At 38.7% G+C, this 20,107-nt stretch overlaps 1 protein-coding gene across 1 annotated transcript in view; it reads right to left on the bottom strand.

The window, feature by feature from the left end:
- ADAM9 (ADAM metallopeptidase domain 9) overlaps nucleotides 1-20,107 on the bottom strand; it is a 113,701-nt gene that overhangs the window by 23,250 nt on the left and 70,344 nt on the right. The window contains exons 15-16 of the mRNA XM_023214504.2: nucleotides 9,938-10,043; nucleotides 3,927-4,110 (exon numbers count right to left, since the gene is read on the bottom strand). Of these exons, the coding sequence (XP_023070272.1) occupies nucleotides 3,927-4,110; nucleotides 9,938-10,043 (290 nt within the window). The remainder of the gene's footprint in view (nucleotides 1-3,926; nucleotides 4,111-9,937; nucleotides 10,044-20,107) is intronic.

Here is a 20,107-nt window from a genome sequence, read left to right as displayed (position 1 = left end):
TCACACCACTGCACTCCAGCCTGGGTGAAAGAGCAAGACCCAGCCTCAAAAAAACAAAAAACTCTCACAGTGGGAAGGTAAGACCATCCTCTCACATATTACCACCACTCCCCCTACCACCCATGGCCACCACCAACAACCACCACACATCAAAGTAAAGCAAAGTTGACTATAAGACTTCTGGTTTGCTGATTTCAGGATGCAAGTGGGGAGCAAAGTTGAACTACCTGGGACAATAAAAAGGAAGGTGAGGAGTTCCTCTTTTCCACTTTTTCCCCTACCCCATGTTAAGCTTTTCCTGGAAATAAATGTTGAATAAATATATAAAGAATACAGATCTGAAGAAGTACCAACCATGTTGTCAGTCTGCTCAAACTGTCCAGTCTAGGTTTTGGTACATACCAGAAGGGATAGGATCCAAGCTGCTGTGTGAAAACTCAGGTGTTAGACTCATAAATTAAACCAACAGTTACAAAGTTACAGCTGTACAGAACATGTGGTATATGGTTTCAACGGCGTGTCAGTTTGGGTCAAGGTGTATCAGTCCAGGTACACACACCAACCACTTGCTATCCTTTCTTGTACATAAATATTATTGTCATAGCTAGAAAACTATGCAGTTAGCAATAAAATCCAGAAAGACAAAAGGTCTTAAAAATACATTGATATATGTTAATAATAACCTGGAATCTAAAGCCAATATTTTTCCTACCAAATAAAAATTGGGACATGGGGGTTTGGAAGTAAAAGTAGTATAGCTTACACCAAAACAATCAGTAGATACTATTTTTAATCATGACAACTTTGAGAAAAATATATTGATGTGTTTTTGTTATTAAGTAAACAAGCAGAATAGAAAGACATGTAACTACCAAAGTGTGTGTGCACACATACACACACCCCACACAAATAAATAATGTGTAATACTGCAAGAGAGGAAGATAAAGTAGAAAATATCAAGAAAATATTTAACAGCAGCAATAAGATCAGAGAAATAGGATGAAATGTTAATAAATTATGCCAATAAAAGCCAGATATTTATATTATACTGAGATACAAAAAGTTTTTCTAAACATGACATGAAACCAAGACAAAACAGATAAGACTGATATAATTTCATGATATTTTAAGGCCGAACGCCATGGCTCATGCCTGTAATCCCAACACTTTTGGAGGCCGAGGCAGGCAGATCACTTGAGGTTAGGAATTCAAGACCAGTCTGGCCAACATGGTGAAACTCCGTCTCTACTAAAAACACACAAATTAGCCAGGCATGGTGGCAGATGCCTGTAATCCCAGCTACTGGGGAGGCTGAGGCACAAGAATCACTTGAGCCTGGGAGGCGGAGGTTGCACTGAGATTGCACCACTGCACTCCAGCCTGGGTGACACAGTGAGGCACCAGAAAAAAAAAAAAAAAACATGATATTTTAAAATAGGCTCATGTCAAATTGTTGATCATATTTACACAGACATAACTGACTGATTTTTTTTTTTTTTTGAGACAGAGTCTCGCTCTGTCGCCCAGGCTGGAGTGCAATGGCCGGATCTCAGCTCACTGCAAGCTCCGCCTCCTGGGTTTACGCCATTCTCCTGCCTCAGCCTCCAGAGTAGCTGGGACTACAGGCGCCCGCCACCTCGCCCGGCTAGTTTTTTGTATTCTTTAGTAGAGACGGGGTTTCACCGTGTTAGCCAGGATGGTCTCGATCTCCTGACCTTGTGATTCGCCCGTCTCGGCCTCCCAAAGTGCTGGGATTACAGGCTTGAGCCACCGCGCCCGGCCAACTGACTGATATTATTATCAGTTAATATTCTTCACATATGAGAAGCCTTAAAAAATGACAATCTAACAGAAAAACAAAAAGATACCAATATGAACTTCTCAGAAAAAAATACATGGATCTAATAAAGACATGGAAAGATGCCCAGCTAGGTGCAGTGGCTCACACCTGTAATCCCAGCACTTTGGGAGGCTGAGGAGGGAGGATCACTTGAGCCCAGGAGCTGAAGACCAGCCTGGGTAACATAGTGAGATCCTGTCTCTACAGAAAAATAAAAAAAATTAGCCAGGCATGCTGGTTACACCTGTGGTACCAGGTAGTAGTAAGCTGAGGTGGCAGAAAGGGTGCATTCTGGTCTGCCCTTTCAACCATGCAGCTAAACTTCGCAGGTAAGGCTGGACAGGTAAGTTTAATTGCGTAGGGCAGCACGAGGAAGCCCATTTTTGCTATGTACTTAAGTCATGTTATACGCTTTCTTCCTAATAAAAATGATCCTTTGATCTCCAGTTGTTTAGCCTCCCCTGTTTTCTCTCACCTCGTCTGGAGTATGCCCAGTGTACACTGAGCTGTTGTGGACTGACTCAATAACACCCCAATATTAATTACATAAATATTAAGCACTTATTTTGAAAAGGTAGAGCAGGGAAACGTGGAGTTGCATAAGAAAATTGAATTCTTATCTATCAAAAATAAAACTAGTGGATAATGTCTAAAATAGATAAATCTAGAAATAGCATACTATTTTATTTTATTATATTTTATTTTTAGATGGGAGTCTCACTTTGCTGCCCAGGCTAGAGTACAGTGGCACAATATCAGCTCACTGCAACCTGTGCCTCCCAGATTCAAGCGATTCTCCTGTCTCAGCCTCCTGAATAGCTAGGACTACAGGCATGCACCACCGCACTGATTAGTTTTTGTATTTTCTGCACAGACGAGGTTTCACCATGTTGGTCAGGCTAGTCTCAAACTCCTGACTTCAAGTGATCCGCCAACCTCAGCCTCCCAAAGTGCTGGTATTACTGGCATGAGCTACCGTGCCTGGCCCTAATTTAAAATAGGGAGGTAATCAACAGAAGTAACCGCAGTTGCCTTTAGGCGTCTAGACTGGCAGATTAGATAAGAGTGTGTCAGAGAGTTGTTTTTGTCATGAGCCTTTCAGCACAATTTGTTTTTTTTTTTTTGAGACAGAGTCTTATTCTGTTGCCTAGGCTGGGATATAGATTGTTACCACCTTATTGAAAGGAAAATTGCACTTTCTATCAAAAATGTAAATGTATATGTCTCTTATCATTGTTTATAACAGCTGCAACAATCAAGTTTACTTAGCTGCAAGGACAGGCCCAAAAATACATGGATCTTCTTGTAAAAAGAAGTGAGAAACAGAATTGGAACTGAAAACTTGGGAGAAAGTGAGGTAACCTGAAGGTTCACCCACCTGTCTTTTTCATGGGCTACATAATCAAACATATATCCTCCTTCTCTCTCTCCTCTGAGTTGGTTTCTTCAACTTACTCAACAATCCTGCTCCCTCATATCTCTTGTATATGGCTTAAGGTTGCCACATCCCTTCTACACCAGCTCCTACTTCATAGCATCTCCCAAAGAATTTTTACAGTTTCTGCCCACACTTTTAATTACCTTCCTTAATTCTATATTCTCCAGAAAAAGGAATTTGGCCCAGGGCTGCTTCTCATATGAAACCACTAGTAATAAGTCATGGGCTGACTGACTCTGGCCTTGTATCTAATCCAAACAGCAGAGTTCGGGTGGTTAGGAACATGGACAGGACAAGTTCCGTGACATTTCTAGTACAGAAACACACACAGACACACACCCTGAAATTCAGGACATCGCCAAAGTGTCCCAATAATAGCAAACTGGCTAATAAATTGTAGCATATCAGTAGGGGAGGGAACCATGCACAGTATATTTCAAAGTGGAAAACACTGGTTATCTGACCCCAGTAAAGAAATGTAGATGACAGAATCATAGTTCCTAACTTTCTTTTGGTGGCTTTGTATTTTCTAAAATTTCTATAATGAATTTAGATTACTTTTACAATCAGAAAAGAGCAACCACTTACTATGTATGTTTTTTTTAACTTTTTTCATTTTACTTTGTAAATAAAAAATATTTTGATTACCTTATCAGCACCACATTTTGTGCCTTCGTTAACCATCCCAGGATCTGGAACATCTGATCCTAGTTGGAAATCCACACCCCAACATTTGGTGCCTCGACTGGGCGTTTGAATAATAGCAGGCACAATTCCAAATACAGGTATCTCTTGTACATTCTCACACTGAAGCTTTCCACACAAAGCATTCCTATAAAGAGAGAGAAACAATGCAACATAAAATGCATCCAACATATACAACAAAAGAAGAAATTTATATATTTGCGTATGGACAGAGCTTGCTGCTATGGACGGAATCTCAACAAAGAAAGTGTATGAGAGCAAGAGAGGTCAAAGTAGCTCTCTTTAAATATGGCAGAAAAGGGGGAAAAAGAGTTAAGTGGATGCTAAGATGCAAATTAGGGTACCAGCTGGTGCTGATGCTGCTTCTTTTACCACAGTTAATCTTCTTCACTGTCTGTCTAGAGCTCAAAAGTCTAATAAAGTTGTTTCTAAGTATAATTTTATAAATTCTATTATACAGAAAATAATATAACAGTATCAAAATCCAATGATGTCTTCTTACAGAGTTATGATAAAGAAGAAATTAGATTTTATAATGCAAAATAACTAAGAAAGGATTCCACCCCTCTTTGCCTGGCTAACTCTTGGTTACTTATTTAAAGAATTGATTCATTAACTCGTGAACTGATTAATTAAATATCGTAACTCTATGAAGGCTTCCCTGACCATAATTCTTATTGCCAAGGCTGTGTGAATTAAATGCCCTTCCTATATCCTTTCACAACACTCTAGGTCAATAACTCTTATGATGCTGTACTGAGATTGCCTGTTTAACTGATTGTCATCTGATCCAAGCACCTACTCTACATCTGAATCTTCTCTATGATATCACTGCCCAGTCATCATAGGATATTTTTTCCCAATATCTCTAACTTACACCCTCCTGAAACTGCCCATTCTAGTTCCCATCACGTTCTTTTGCTTATTAGGTAAAAATCTACCTCTGTAAAACATTTCTCCTCATTGGTCCCAGATCTTCCCCATGAGACTACATAGATATCTTTTCCTTCTTTCACACAGCAGCTATTTTAGGATAATTATTATGCAGCTCCTAAATACTTACTTCACCAGGTCACTATCCTACAATCACTTTTCATGCAACAAGGACGCTCCCTCCTAAATATGTTCCAGTTTGCCCCACTGCCTCTTGAAGCATAGTGCTCAGAATGGAGCATGAAATTTCAGTGACAGCCTGGTGAGCAAAGAAAAAAATGGAGCTCTTGTTTATTCTAGATACTGTACTTCTATTAAGTTCAAGATTACAATAGCTTTTATAACTACATTATATTATTGATGTCCTTGAATATATCACTAACTAAAATTCCTAATTTTTGCATGTGCTGCTATTAAGTCTTCATCTTCCCTTCATCCTGCATTTAAGAGTTAATAATTTTGTCCCAACTTTACATTTATTCTTAAGTCACCATTTATTTGCTAGCTGACCTGAGAGAAGTGTTTAAATTTTCTGAACTTCAGTTTCTTCAGCTGAAAAAAAGTGAGATAACTGAAGCCTATCTCACATAATTAGCGGAAATTAGATATGAAAACCTCAAAATCAAAGTGTGGCATAAAGTAGACCTCAGTTAAGATCTGTTGGAGCCTACCAAAATTCACATTGCTATGATATACTCAGTATTTCGTACATAGGCTTGGTGATACATTAAAGAGTAAAGGAAAATACTCTTACAATATAAAAAGCTGTTAGAAATCATTAAGACAAAATCACTTCAACAGAAAAATTAGCAAAGATGTAAACAGGCAGCTCATAAAATAAGAAATGTAAACAGCCAACAAAACTAAGAAGAGATGTTCACTGCTGAATAATACTAACAGAAAAGAAAATTCAGTTACAACCCTTAGTAAAATAACTGCTTCACACAAGGATCATCCATAAAGTGAAACACTGGTCAGGAACTGGATATTTACATGGCACAAAATCATCACTCCACATATTACCTGACAGCTGCAATTTTAAAAAGCATAACTCCACAACAGTAAGATCTGGTCATTGCCACTGACTATCACTAATATTAATAAGACTAATCAGCACTAAGTGACTCCTTGATATAATGCATTGTTTATGAACATTCTCGCCAAAAATATTTAACCTGAATTCAATTAAGATTTTGGGTTTAGGGCCAGGCACAGTGGCTCACGCCTGTAATCCCAGCACTCTGGGAGGCTAAGGCAAGCAGATCATTTGAGGTCAGGAGTTTGAGATCAGCCTGGCCAACATAGTGAAACCCCATCTCTACTAAAAATACAAAAATTAGCCAGGTGTGATAGTGCATGCCTGTAGTCCTAACTACTCCAGAGGCTGAGGCACAAGAATCACTTGAACCTGGGAGATGGAGGTTGTACTAAGCCAACATCATGCCACTGTACTCCAACCTGGGCGACAGAGTGAGGCTCTACTCAAAAAAAAAAAAAAAAAAAAAAAAAGATTTTGGGCTTAACTTCTGATTTAAAGAAAATTCAGATGATAGAAACATAAGTTAAGCAACACCAAGAGGAAACTAAAACAAATCCAGAACATGAGCCCACTGGCCCAGATATTTCCATAAGTCAATGTTACTGAAAAGAAAAAACAATCAGTCTAAAAGGTATTCTGGATTAAAAGTGACTTAAGTGACACAACAACTAAAGGCAATGTGTGATCCTTGATTGAGTCCTGATGTTGAAAAATACCAGCTATAAAAGATAATTTGAGGACACTTATGGAAATACTAATATTGATCAGACACTAGATGATATTAGGAAATCATTCATTTTGTTAGGTGTGATGTGATCATGTGAATGGCCTTATCTGTTGAAGATGGATGCTGAGGAATTTAGGAGTAAAGTATCATGTCTATAATTTACTTAAAATGGTTCAGCAAAATCTTAACGAAGCAAATAATGATAAGGCATTAACAATCTTGGTCTGGGATATATTGGTATTCATCACACTATTCTTTCTACTCCTCAGTATATTTGGAATTTCTCTTTTATAATGCTTGAAAAAAATGACATTATCTATGTACCAAAAGATGACCCTTTTAGTGAAAGTAAACATGTGGCTTATGTTTATAAATGTATATACACATAAAAAAGAAATACAACAAAAACTTAAGAGAGTATCTCTGGATGGTAGGACCATATGTGAATACTTTCTTTAAGTGTTTCTAGATGTTTTTGGTAGTTTCAATGGGTAGAAAAGACTTTTCTAGATTTTACACATTCTACAATGAGGATGACAATAAAAATAGTGACGATGATGATGATGATGAACATGATAATGAACCAGATATTCCTCTTAGTACTAACACCCATTAACTCATTCAGTTCCAAACAACACTTGGAAACAGGTGCCATTATTATCCCCATTTTACAGAACAGAAAAATGAGGTATGTACGTGAAGTAACTTGTCCAAAGACTCAGAGATGTTAAGTGATTGAACCAGGATTCAAATCCAAAGAGTCTAACTTCAAATGTACATTCTTAATGACTATATCGTTTGTATATTACTATTATAAAATGCTTCCTAAATGAGTTATTCAGTAATCTTTAAGTTTAATAAGTATAGTTGCTATTTTCAACAAGATATTCATAAAAATATGAAACCAGACAAGGCTAAAGACAAGAATATGATATATGTCTAGCAAATTCTTTCCAAGTGTGCATTAATCCACTTATCCCTAGATTTTAAATCAGTTCATTCATTCAGTTATATTAATTCTCCACCCATTCATTCTTCATCTATATCATCTGTACCTTCATTCATTCAATGTTTAATAGTCATTTATTATGTTTCCTCCAGGCATTATGCTAAATGCAAAAGATAAAATGTGTCACTGAATCTTACAGTTTGGTGAGGAAGAGTGATAACAAAAGAGCCACATAATTAATGAAACTGACAAATACTTCAAAAGAATATTCCAGAAATGAAAAGAATTTGCTAATGATAAATTTGCTAATGCCACCCAAGTCATCAGGAGGGCATAAAAATCCTAAATGTGTATGCACCTACTAACAATTTAAAAGATACACAGCAAAAATTTACATACCTAAAAAGATAAATAGACAAATCCACAATCATAACTGGCGACTTCAATATACCTCTCTCAGAAACTGAAGGAACATATATAATACACACACACCACAGATACGAAAGATTTGAATAAGACTATTAACTTGACATTTATAGAATAACATCTCTAACAACTGCAGAATATACTTTTTCTTTCAATCACACATGGAACATTTACCCATACAGACCATATATTGGTCTGGTATTAAGGGGCAGACCCATATATTAGTCTGTATGGATGAATGTTCCAAGTGTAATTAAATAATGCACATCTCAATAAATTCCAAAGAAGTGAAATCATATAGAATGTGTTCTCAATGGAACTGAACTAGACATCAAAACCAAACAGATAACCAGTATATCCCCAACTACTGGGGAATTAAGCAATAGGCTTTCAACAACACGAGTCAAAGGAAAAAAATCACAGTGTAAATTAGAAAATACTATGAACTAAAAAATAATGAAAACATATCAAATTCTATGAAAAAGAAACAAACAGCATCAAGAACACCCGTCAGAGGGAGAGCTGGTCCTGCTGAGGCAGTGGAAGAAGTCTTCCGTGGGGAAACCACACTTCACCTGAGATCTGTAGGATGAAGAACTGAGCAGGCTGAGAGGGGGAAAGAGAACATGCCGAGCAGAGGGAACAGCAGGTGCAGAGACCTACGGCCGTAGGCCACATGCAGGCCAGCAGGGCTGGAGCTTCTCACAGAGGGGGCCAAATGAAGCCACAGAAGTAAACGAAATCACATGGGGTCGGGGGAGAAGAAGAACATTCTACACAATCACCAAAAAAAAACAGGTTTCTTTAAGAAGGAAAAAATGGCCAGCATAATTGAATGCTACTGACAGGTCAAGTATTATAGCATGAAGACCTGAAAACAAGTGTCAGATTTAGTGACATGGGGGTCCTTGTTGCTATTTCTTCTTAGCAAGCACTGTTTCACTGTAGTTGCTTAGCCTAACTGGTAGCATAGGAGGTAGAATGGGTAGAAGCAATGCATAATATTACAGAATAATTCCAATTATATAAAATGTTAGTGAGAAGAAGAAAATAATTCCACTGACATTAGTGAACATATATGGATTGAGATTATAGATGACTTTTTCCTCCTTTGTAATGTTTTATTATTAATGTTTTGCAAAAAGCAAATGTTAATTGTAGAAATATAAAATGTTTTAATTCATCATTTTGAAATTATACAAAGCTAGAAAAAAATAAAGAAGTTCAGAGTTTATGCTGCAGGTTCCTTTATTTAAGACTTAGTAACATAATCTTTTATTGAAAGGAAAATGAAAACGGTGTTTAGTTGGGGTTCTTATTATAAATCAAGGACAAACAAAATAAGAGTCTAAAAACCACTAGACTGTAGTTGCTGTCTAAAGGGACAAATTATGTTACCAGTTCTTTTCCTAACACCAGAGTCTCTCTGAAGCTTTGTATTGTAAAATGTTTGAAAAGTTAGGTATTGAAGGGGGAGAAAATCAGCGGTCACAGGGAGCAGTCGTAAAAGATACTAGAGATGGCCAAGCACGGTGGCTAACGCCTGTAATCCCAGCACTTTAGGAGGTTGAGGCGAGCGGATCACAAGGTCAGGAGATCGAGACCATCCTGGCCAATATGGTGAAAACCCGTCTCTACTAAAATAGAAAAAATTAGCCGGGCGTGGTGGCATGCGCCTGTAGTCCCAGCTACTTAGGAGGCTGAGGCAGGGGAATCGCTTGAACCTGGGAGGCGGAGGACGCAGTGAGCCGAGATCACGCCACTGCACTCTAGCCTGGCAACAGAGCAAGACTCCGTCTCAAAAAAAAAAAAAAAAAAGATACTAGAGATGACGGATCTTATAATCTTTCATGTTCCATTATGACCGCACCTCCACTTACCCAGTGGCACACTTCTTGTATTCATTGCCAGAGAAACCACAATTGCCAAATCTGTCACCTTTAGAATTCACTTCAATGAAACAATCTTTGGGGGCAGCCTTGGCTTCTGTAACATTAAACATTTAAAAAAAGAAAAAAAAGTTATGGCAATTTAGCTTTCGAAATAAAAGCATTCCCTACAACAGTCTAAACACCTGGATGAACGGCCTCAATGCCATGGAAAACCTTTCATGCCTTACACATAATACATTTTTGTTGCACATTTCACATGTAATGACAAAATGTAAAAATAAAGCTTAAATTGTACTTAAAAGTTAGCCTGGACTCAAACATTCAGGCCCTAAAAGAAAAACTATTAAATAACAAATTACAAATAAATTAAAAACATGCACAGTAGAGTACCATTTGCAGCATATTCATTCTCATTGCTCTCACATATAAATCAACTGCATCACTGGTTAGATCAGCTAGGAAGGGTTGGAGAAAACACTGCCAGCTATTACTTTTGTTTTTTTCATTTATCATAAATGGATGCTTGGTTTAGATGTCCCTACTAATTAGATACATTGACAAACACGACAGATGACAAAGTAACAATCTATTCTTGCTTTCCTTTTTTCTTTTTTTGAGACAGGATCTGGCTCTGTCACCCAGGCTGGAGTGCAGTGGCACGTTCATAGCTTACTGTAACCTTGAACTCTTGGACTCAAGAAATCCTCCCACCTCAAGCTCCCAAACAGCTAGAACTACAGGTACATGCCACCATGCCTGGCTAATTTTTGTTTTTATTTTTTGTAGAGATGGGGTCTTGCTATGTTGCCTATGCTGCAAAATGCTATTAAATTGGCAAAGTTTTAAAAATGGAAATACTTGATGTTGGAAACATTTGAAGGAATGAATATTCACTTATAGCTAATGAAGGTATAAAGTGGTATAATATTTCTGGAGATCATGTTGAAATGTCTTAGAAGCCTTTAATACAGCAATCCTGCTTCTGGAAATTTATCCAGAAGGATAAATGGAGGCCACAACTAAACTATACGAAAGTTTACTGCTAACACTGTTGACTGTTTAAATAAATTACAGTATATCATTAACACAATGTTGTAGAAATATGTTTAACATGGAAAAGTATTCACAAGTTATTGTTAGTATTGAAAACAGGCAGTTACATTTTAGCCTGTTTTTTTTTTTTTTTTTTTTTTTTTTGAGACAGAGTCTCATTCTGTTGCCCAGGCTAGAACGCAGTGGCAAGGTCATAGCTCACTGCAGCCTTAACCTCCCAGGCTAAAGCAATCCTCCTACCTTAGTCTCCTAAGTAGCTAGAAATGCAGGCCCACCACACCTATTTTTTTTTTTTTTTTTTCCTATGCAGTCCAGGCTGAAAGGGGGCAGGTTTTAAAGCAGTATGTCAATATCATACCATTTTGTATATTATACACTCATATGCATAAAAAAAGTGAAAGATATTCATGAAATTTTCAACAGTTACTTATCCAGAATATTGACAGTAGAACTATTTATTTTCTACCTTTTGCTTATTTGTATATTCAATATTTCAATATGTCCTATTTCCATTTAAGAAGTAAACCAATGTATTTTCTTTTAACAATGTCTTTGATAAATTCTAGCAGTAAGTCTTCATCAGCTCACCATGCTCATGGTGGCTGAGATCATGGTTTTGCTGCTTTCTGTTGTGTGACCTCAGGCAAACCATTTAGCTCTCTGAGCCCTGCCCTCCTCATAAGGTTTTTTTTAAGGGTAAAATTTGATAGTAAGTGTCAATACCTTCTCTTATGTTAGCTCTTAAGTTCTTCATTCATTTGATAAATATTTATTTGGTGTGTACTAAACATATAAGGAATTTGAGAATGCATGAGCTCATGAAGGACTTTTAAATCCTTATTCTCCACAAGTTCAAATGTTCAAAGGAATGAAAACTAGACCTATAACACCAGAACTGACTTATCTTTAAAATCAGAAGCCATCAACAAACTTCAGGTAAAACGTCTGAATATATGCATGTATTCCCCCCCCCCCAAAACCCCACAAAAACAAAAAAAATAATTTTTTTTTTTTTTTTTTTTTTTTTTTTTAAATTCATAAACCAACAGACAATGGAACTGGGAAAGGAGACTGCACAAAACTTAGAAGCCGAAAAGAAATTGGTGAAGTAGTAAATGACTCAATGTATCTCAGAAAACTGAATCTTAAGCTGGCAACAGAAAAAACTGAGATCAACCCTTTTTACACATAGAATTCCTCCAAGATAAGAAACTGGTAGTAACAGGTACCTCTGGCTATAGAAAATAAGGAGGGGCAGGTGGCCGGAATAAAGAGGAAAAATTTCAAATCTGTTTAAGAAGCAGTTTGACCCACAAGTCACCTCCCATCTTTGTGAAGTCAAGTGACTGTCTCTTCTCTACCCTGGCAAAAGACTGGAGGTTTATTTTCTGGAGAGAGTAAAACACAAGGTTCCAGGACTCAAGAGATACCAGGCACAGTAACAGGCACAGCAACTGTTCTAAATACAAGGGGATGAACTGAACATTTGCCTGCCTCATACTGAGGTCCCAGTCTTATTTTCCCTCACCTCCTGTTTCCCTCCCAGAATGCTGACAGTTAGGTCTTTTTTTTTTTTTTTCTTTTTTAGGAGAATTTTCACTCTTGCCACCCAGGCTGGAGTGCAATGGCGTGATCTCGGCTCACTGCAACCTCTGCTTTCCGGGTTCAAGTGATTCTCCTGCCTCAGCCTCCCGAGTAGCTGGGATTACAGGTGCCCGCCACCATGCCAGGCTAATTTTTGTATTTTTAGTAAAGACGGAGTTTTGCCATGTTGGCCAGGCTGGTCTCGAACTCCTGACCTCAGGCGATCCACCTGCCTCGGCCTCCCAAAGTGCTGGGATTACAGGCATAAGCCACCACGCCCAGCTGACAGCTAGGTCTTGGCCCTCCAGGATGCAGATAGATAAGGTCTTCATAAGGGAATCTAACAAGCCCAAGAGGGAAAAAAAAAACTAAAGATGTGATTTTTGGCATTTCCCTAATTAAAAAGTTCAACCATATCACCCTATAGGAAAGTTTTCAGTTAACAAGCCTACCCCAAAAGCCTAGAGTGACCCCACTGCTCCTTATTCCCCTCCCTTGGACCAGGGACTATGGGAGAGATGAGGAACATGGCTAATGTGAAAGACGGAAATTCAAACAAAGAAAAAAAGTAATGTGGAACGAGGTTACGCAGAAGAAAGGAAACTTTTTAAAAATTATCATTAACATACTGACGTACATGAGAGATGTTTCATGCATGGAATAAAAACAGATTATGTCTTTTTTATTTATTTATTTATTTATTTTGAGATGGAGTCTCACACTGTCGCCCAGGCTCAAGTGCAGTGGTGTGATCTTGGCTCACTGCAAGCTCCGCCTCCCGGGTTCACGCCATTCTCCTGCCTCAGCCTCCCCAGTGGCTGGGACTACAGGCGCCCGCCACCACGCTCAGCTAATTTTTTATTTTGTATTTTTAGTAGAGACGGGGTTTCACCATGTTAGCCAGGATGGTCTAGATCTCCTGACCTCATGATCCGCCCACCTCAGCCTCCCAAAGTGCTGAGATTACAGGCGTGAGCCACCGCACCTAGCCCAGAACAGATTATTTCTTAAAAAGAAGTGGGGAAAAAAAAAACTCAGAGAATATAAGAGTTTCTGAAAACTAAAATCATAGTGCCTGAAATGAAAACCGCAATAAAAGAGTTAGAAGATAAAGTTGAAGAAGTTGCTCAGAAAGTAGTCAAAAAAAAAACAAAAAACAAAAAACAAAACCACACAGACAAAAAGACAGAAAAGATAAGGAAATCCAATATCCAAGGAAATCTAGGAAATCCAACATCCAAATAATATGTGATCCAGGAAAAGAAATCACACCAAAAAAATGAAAGGGAAGAAATTTCCAGAACTAAAAAAAAAATGAGTTCCCAGATTGAATGTACCCACCAATTACACAGCAAGGTGAATAAAAACAAACCCACATCAAGGCATATCACCTTGAAGAGATCATTCTCCAAGCTTTTTCAGAGGGGATAAGGGAAACCCTAGGTACAAAAATCAGAATGACTTCATACTTTTCAACAGCAACTCTGTAAACTGCAAGACAATAAAGCAATGGCTTCAAAACTGTGACAGAAAATGATTTCCATCCCCATCAATCAAGTATTTAGTCCAAATAAAAGCATTTTCACAGTTGCAGGATCTCAAAAAATTTACCTCTCATTTACCCTATCTAAGGAAACTACTGAAACGAAAGTTCCATGAAAGGAGGAAATAAACCAAGAAAAAGGATAATATGGGAAATGCAAACAGGAGACTCAAAAGGGAAAGAGCCAACAATTCACCTTCAGACTATGGTGAAAGATCTCAGGATAAATACTGATTACACTATTGGCAATCCTGGTTCTCAGGCCTTCAAACTTGGACTGGAACTAAACTATCATCTCTTCTGTGTTTCCAGCTTGCCAAACCATCCTACAAATCTGAGATTTTCAGTTGCTTACCATAATCGCATGAGCCAACTGCTTATAATAAATGAATAAATATATACATAATATGTATATATCCAATTGATATTGTTTTTCTGCAGTCTAACTAATTCAGATTTTGGACCAACAGGGTTCCAGAGGAACAGAACTTTGAGAATGAGTTTTCTGAATCAATTCCAAGGTTTCTAGAATGGGCTATCTAATCTGATTAGATTTTTAAAGACACCTACAACTCTATTTCCAAAAGTAAACACAGTACTGATAGTTCATAGCATGATATGGTAATTGCAGTACAAAAACATATCAGACATTTACGAGAAGCAAGGATCTGGGTAACTATGTATAGGATATCTTCAAAAATTTTTCTCATACTAACAGCATGAGATTGCCTGGTTGCTCCTTACTTTACCGGATAAAGTAGGGAAAGAAGATGATAAGCTCAGGGATTCCTAGTTCAAGTACCATATAGGTGAGGCGGGGCACCAAGATGGCTGAATAGGAACAGCTCCAGCTTCCAGCTCCCAGCGTGAGCAACACAGAAGACGGGTGATTTCTGCATTTCCAACTGAGGTTCTGGGTTCATCCCACCGGGGCGTGTCAGACAGTCGGTGCAGGACAGTGGGTGCAGTCCAACCAGCAAGAGCCGAGCAGGGTGAGGCACTGCCTCACCAGGGAAGCACAAGGGGGAAGGGAATTCCTTTTCCTAGCCAAGGGAAACTGTGACATACAACACCTGGAAAATCGGGTCACTCCCACCCTAATACTGCACTTTACCAAAGGTCTTAGCAAACGGGACACCAGGAGATTATATCCCACGCCTGGCTAGGAGGGTCCCACGCCCACGGAGCCTCCCTCATTGCTAGCACAGCAGTCTGAAATCTAACTGGAAGGTGGCAGCAAGGCTGGGGGAGGGGTGCCTGCCATTGCTGAGGCTTAAGTAGGTAAACAAAGCAACCTGGAAGCTCGAACTGGGTGGAGCCCACCACAGCTCAAGGAGGCCTGCCTGCCTCTGTAGACTCCACCTCTGGGGACAGGGCATAGCTAAACAAAAAACAGCAGAAACCTCTGCAAATGTAAATGTCCCTGTCTGACAGCACTGAAGAGAGTAGTGATTCTCCCAGCACGGAGGTTGAGATCTGAGAACGGACAGACTGCCTGCTCAAGTGGGTCCCTGATCCCCGAGTAGCGTAACTGGGAGAGCCTAACTCGGAGTAGCCTCACAGGAGTGGACCTCAAGCAAACTCCAACAGACCTACAGCTGAGGGTCCGGATAGTTAGAAGGAAAACTAAGAGAAAACACATCCACACCAAAACCCCACCTGTATGTCACCACCATCAAAGAGCAAAGGTAGATAAAACCACAAAGATGGGGAAAAAGCAGTGCAGAACAGCTGAAAGTTCAAAAAATCAGAGTCTCTCTCTCTCCAAAGGAACACAGCTCTCTGCCAGCAATGGAACAAAGCTGGACGTAGAACGAGTTCGATGAGTTGAGAGAAGAAGGTTTCAGCCAATCAAACTTCTCAGAGCTAAAGGAGGAACTACGAACCCAGCGCAAAGAAACTAAACCTTGAAAAAAAGATTTGACGAATGGATAACTAGAATAACCAATGCAGAGAAGTCCATAAATGACCTGATAGAGATGAAAACCATGACACAAGAACTACGTGACAAATGCACAAGCTTCAGTAACCAACTCGATCAACTGGAAGAAAGAGTATCTTTACTCTTTTCATTTGATTAAAGAACAAATGAATGAAATGAAGTGAGAAGAGAAGTTTAGAGAAAAAAAAGAGTAAAAAGAAATGAACAAAGACTCCAAGAAATATGGGACTATATGAAAAGACCAAATCTATGTCGGATTGGTGTACCTGAAAGTGATGGGGAGAATGGAACCAAGTTGGAAAACACTCTGCAGGATATTATCTAGGATAACTTCCCCAACCTAGCAAGGCAGGCCAACATTCAAATTCAGGAAATACAGGGAACGCCAAAAAGATACTCCTCGAGAAGAGCAACTCCAAAACACAAAATTGTCAGACTCACCAAAGTTGAAATGAAGGAAAAAATGTTAAGGGCAGCCAGAGAGAAAGGTTGGGTTACCCACAAAGGGAAGCCCATCAGACTAACAGCATATCTCTCGGCAGAAACTCTACAAGCCAGAAGAGAGTGGGGGCCAATATTGAACATTCTTAAAGAAAAGAATTTTCAACCCAGAATTTCATATCCAGCCAAACTAAGTTTCACAAGTGAAGAAAAAATAAAATCCTTTACAGACAAGCAAATGCTGAGCGATTTTGTCACCACCAGGCCTGCCCTACAAGAGATCCTGAAGGAAGCACTAAACATGGAAAGGAACAACCAGTACCAGTCATTGCAAAAACATGCCAAAATGTAAAGACCATCGATGCTAGGAAGAAACTGCACCAACTAACGAGCAAATTAACCAGCTAACATCATAATGACAGCATCAAATTCACACAGAACAATATTAACCTTAAATGTAAAAGGGCTAAATGGTCCAATTAAAAGACACAGACTGGCAAACTGGATAAAGAGTCAAGACCCATCAGTTTGCTGTCTTCAGGAGACCCATCTCATGAACAGAGACACACATAGGTTCAAAATAAAGATTTGGAGGAAGATCTACCAAGCAAATGGAAACCAAAAAAAGAGGCAGGGGTTGCAATCCTATCTCTGATAAAACAGACTTTAAACCATCAAAGATCAAAAGAGACAAAGAAGGCCACTACATAATGGTAAACGGATCAATTCAACAATAAGAGCTAACTATCCTAAATATATATGCACCCAATACAGGAGCACCCAGATTCATAAAGGAAGTCCTTAGAGACTTACAAAGAGACTTAGACTCCCATACAATAATAATGGGAGACTTTAACACTCCACTGTCAACATTAGATCAATGAGACAGAAAAAGTTAACAAGGATATCCAGGAATTGAATTCAATCTGCACCAAGCAGACCCAACAGACATCTACAGAACTCTCCACCCCAAATCAACAAAATATACATTCTTCTCAGCACCACATCGCACTTATTCCAAAATTGACCACATTGTTGGAAGTAAAGCACTCCTCAGCAAATGTAAAAGAACAGAAATTATAACCAACTGTCTCTCAGACCACAGTGCAATCAAACTAGAATTCAAGACTAAGAAACTCAATCAAAACCACTCAACTACATGGAAACTGAACAACCTGCTCCTGAATGACTACTGGGTACATAACGAAATGAAGGCAGAAATAAAGATGTTCTTTGAAACCAATGAGAACAAAGATACAACATACCAGAATCTCTGGGACACATTTAAAGCAGTGTGTAAAGGGAAATTTATAGCACTAAATGCCCACAAGAGAAAGCAGGAAAGATCTAAAATCGACACCCTAACATCACAATTAAAAGAACTAGAGAGGCAAGAGCAAACACATTCAAAAGCTAGCAGAAGGCAAGAAATAATGAAGATCAGAGCAGAACTGAAGGAGATAGAGACACAAAAAAACCTTCAAAAAAATCCATGATTCCAGGAGTTGGTTTCTTGAAAAGATCAACAAAATTGACAGATTGCTAGCAAGACTAATAAAGAAGAAAAGAGAGAAGAATCAAATAGATGCAATAAAAAATGATAAAGGGGATATCACTACCGACCCCACAGAAATACAAACTAACATCAGAGAATACTATAAACACCTCTACGCAAATAAACTAGAAAACCTAAAAGAAATGGATAAATTCCTGGACACATACCCTCTCACAAGACTAAACTAGGGAGAAGTTGAATCCCTGAATAGACCAATAGCAGGCTCTGAAATTGAGGCAATAATTAATAGCCTACCAAACAAAAAAAGTCCAGCACCAGACAGATTCACAGCTGAATTCTACCAGAGGTACAAGGAGGAGCTGGTACCATTCCTTCTGAAAGCAATCCAATCAATAGAAAAAGAGGGAATCCTCCCTAACTCATTTTATGAGGCCAACATCATCCTGATACCAACGCCTGGCAGAGACACAATAAAAAAAGAGAATTTTAGACCAAAATCCCCGATGAACATCGATGCAAAAATCCTCAATAAAATACTGGCAAACCGAATCCAGTAGCACATCAAAAAGCTTATCCACCATGATCAAGTGGGCTTCATCCCTGGGATGCAAGGCTGGTTCAACATATGCAAATCAGTAAATGTAATCCAGCATATAAACAGAACCAGAGACAAAAACCACACGATTATCTCAATAGATGCACAAAAGGCCTTCGACAAAATTCAACAGCCCTTCATGTTAAAAACTCTCAATAAATTCGGTATCGATGGAACGTATCTCAAAATAATAAGAGCTATTTATGACAAACCCACAGCCAATATCATAGTAAATGGGCAAAAACTGGAAGAATTCCCCTTAAAAGCTGGCACAAGACAGGGATGTCCTCTCTCACCACTCCTATTCAACATAGTGTTGGAAGTTCTGGCCAGGACAATCAGGCAAGAGAAAGAAATTAAGGGTATTCAATTAGGAAAAGAAGAAGTCAAATTGTCCCTGTTTGCAGATGACATGATTGTCTATTTAGAAAACCCCATCATCTCAGCCCCAAATCTCCTCAAGCTGATGAGCAACTTCAGCAAAGTCTCAGGATTCAAAATTAATGTGCAAAAATCACAAGCATTCTTATACAACAATAAGAGACAAACAGAGAGCCAAACCATGAATGAACTCCCATTCGCAATTGCTTCAAAGAGAATAAAATACCTAGGAATCCAACTTACAAGGGATGTGAAGGACCTCTTCAAGGAGAACTACAAACCACTGCTCAGTGAAATAAAAGAGGACACAAACATATGGAAGAGCATTCCATGGTCATGGATAGGAAGAATCAATATCGTGAAAATGGCCATACTGCCCAAGGTAATTTATAGATTCAATGCCATCCCCATTAAGCTACCAATGACTTTCTTCGCAGAATTGGAAAAAGCTACTTTAAAGTTCATATGGAACCAAAAAAGAGCCCGCATTGCCATGACAATCCTAAGTCAAAAGAACAAAGCTGGAGGCATCACACTACCTGACTTCAAACTATACTACAAGGCTACAGTAACCAAAACAGCATGGTACTGGTACCAAAACAGAGATATAGACCAATGGAACAGAACAGAGCCCTCAGAAATAATACCACACATCTACAACCATCTGATCTTTGACAAACCTGACAAAAACAAGAAATGGGGAAAGGATTCCCTATTTAATAAATGGTGCTGGGAAAACTGGCTAGCCATAAGTATAAAAGCTGAAACTGGATCCCTTCCTTACTCTTCATACAAAAATTAATTCAAGATGGATTAGAAACTTAAATGTTAGACCTAAAACCATAAAAACCCTAGAAGAAAACCTAAGTAATACCATTCAGGACACAGGCATGGGCAAGGACTTCATGCCTAAAACACCAAAAGCAATGGCAACAAAAGCCAAAATTGACAAATGGGATCTAATTAAACTAAAGAGCTTCTGCACAGCAAAAGAAACTACCATCAGAGTGAACAGGCAACCTACAGAATGGCAGAAAAGTTTTGCAATCTACTCATCTGACAAAGCGCTAATATCCAGAATCTACAAAGAACTCAAACAAATT

Source organism: Piliocolobus tephrosceles, chromosome 7 (assembly GCF_002776525.5).
Source record: "Piliocolobus tephrosceles isolate RC106 chromosome 7, ASM277652v3, whole genome shotgun sequence".
NCBI classification, from domain to species: Eukaryota; Metazoa; Chordata; class Mammalia; order Primates; family Cercopithecidae; genus Piliocolobus; species Piliocolobus tephrosceles.
Note: the sequence above shows the minus strand (reverse complement) of the source record. Positions and strands in the feature narration are given on the sequence as shown.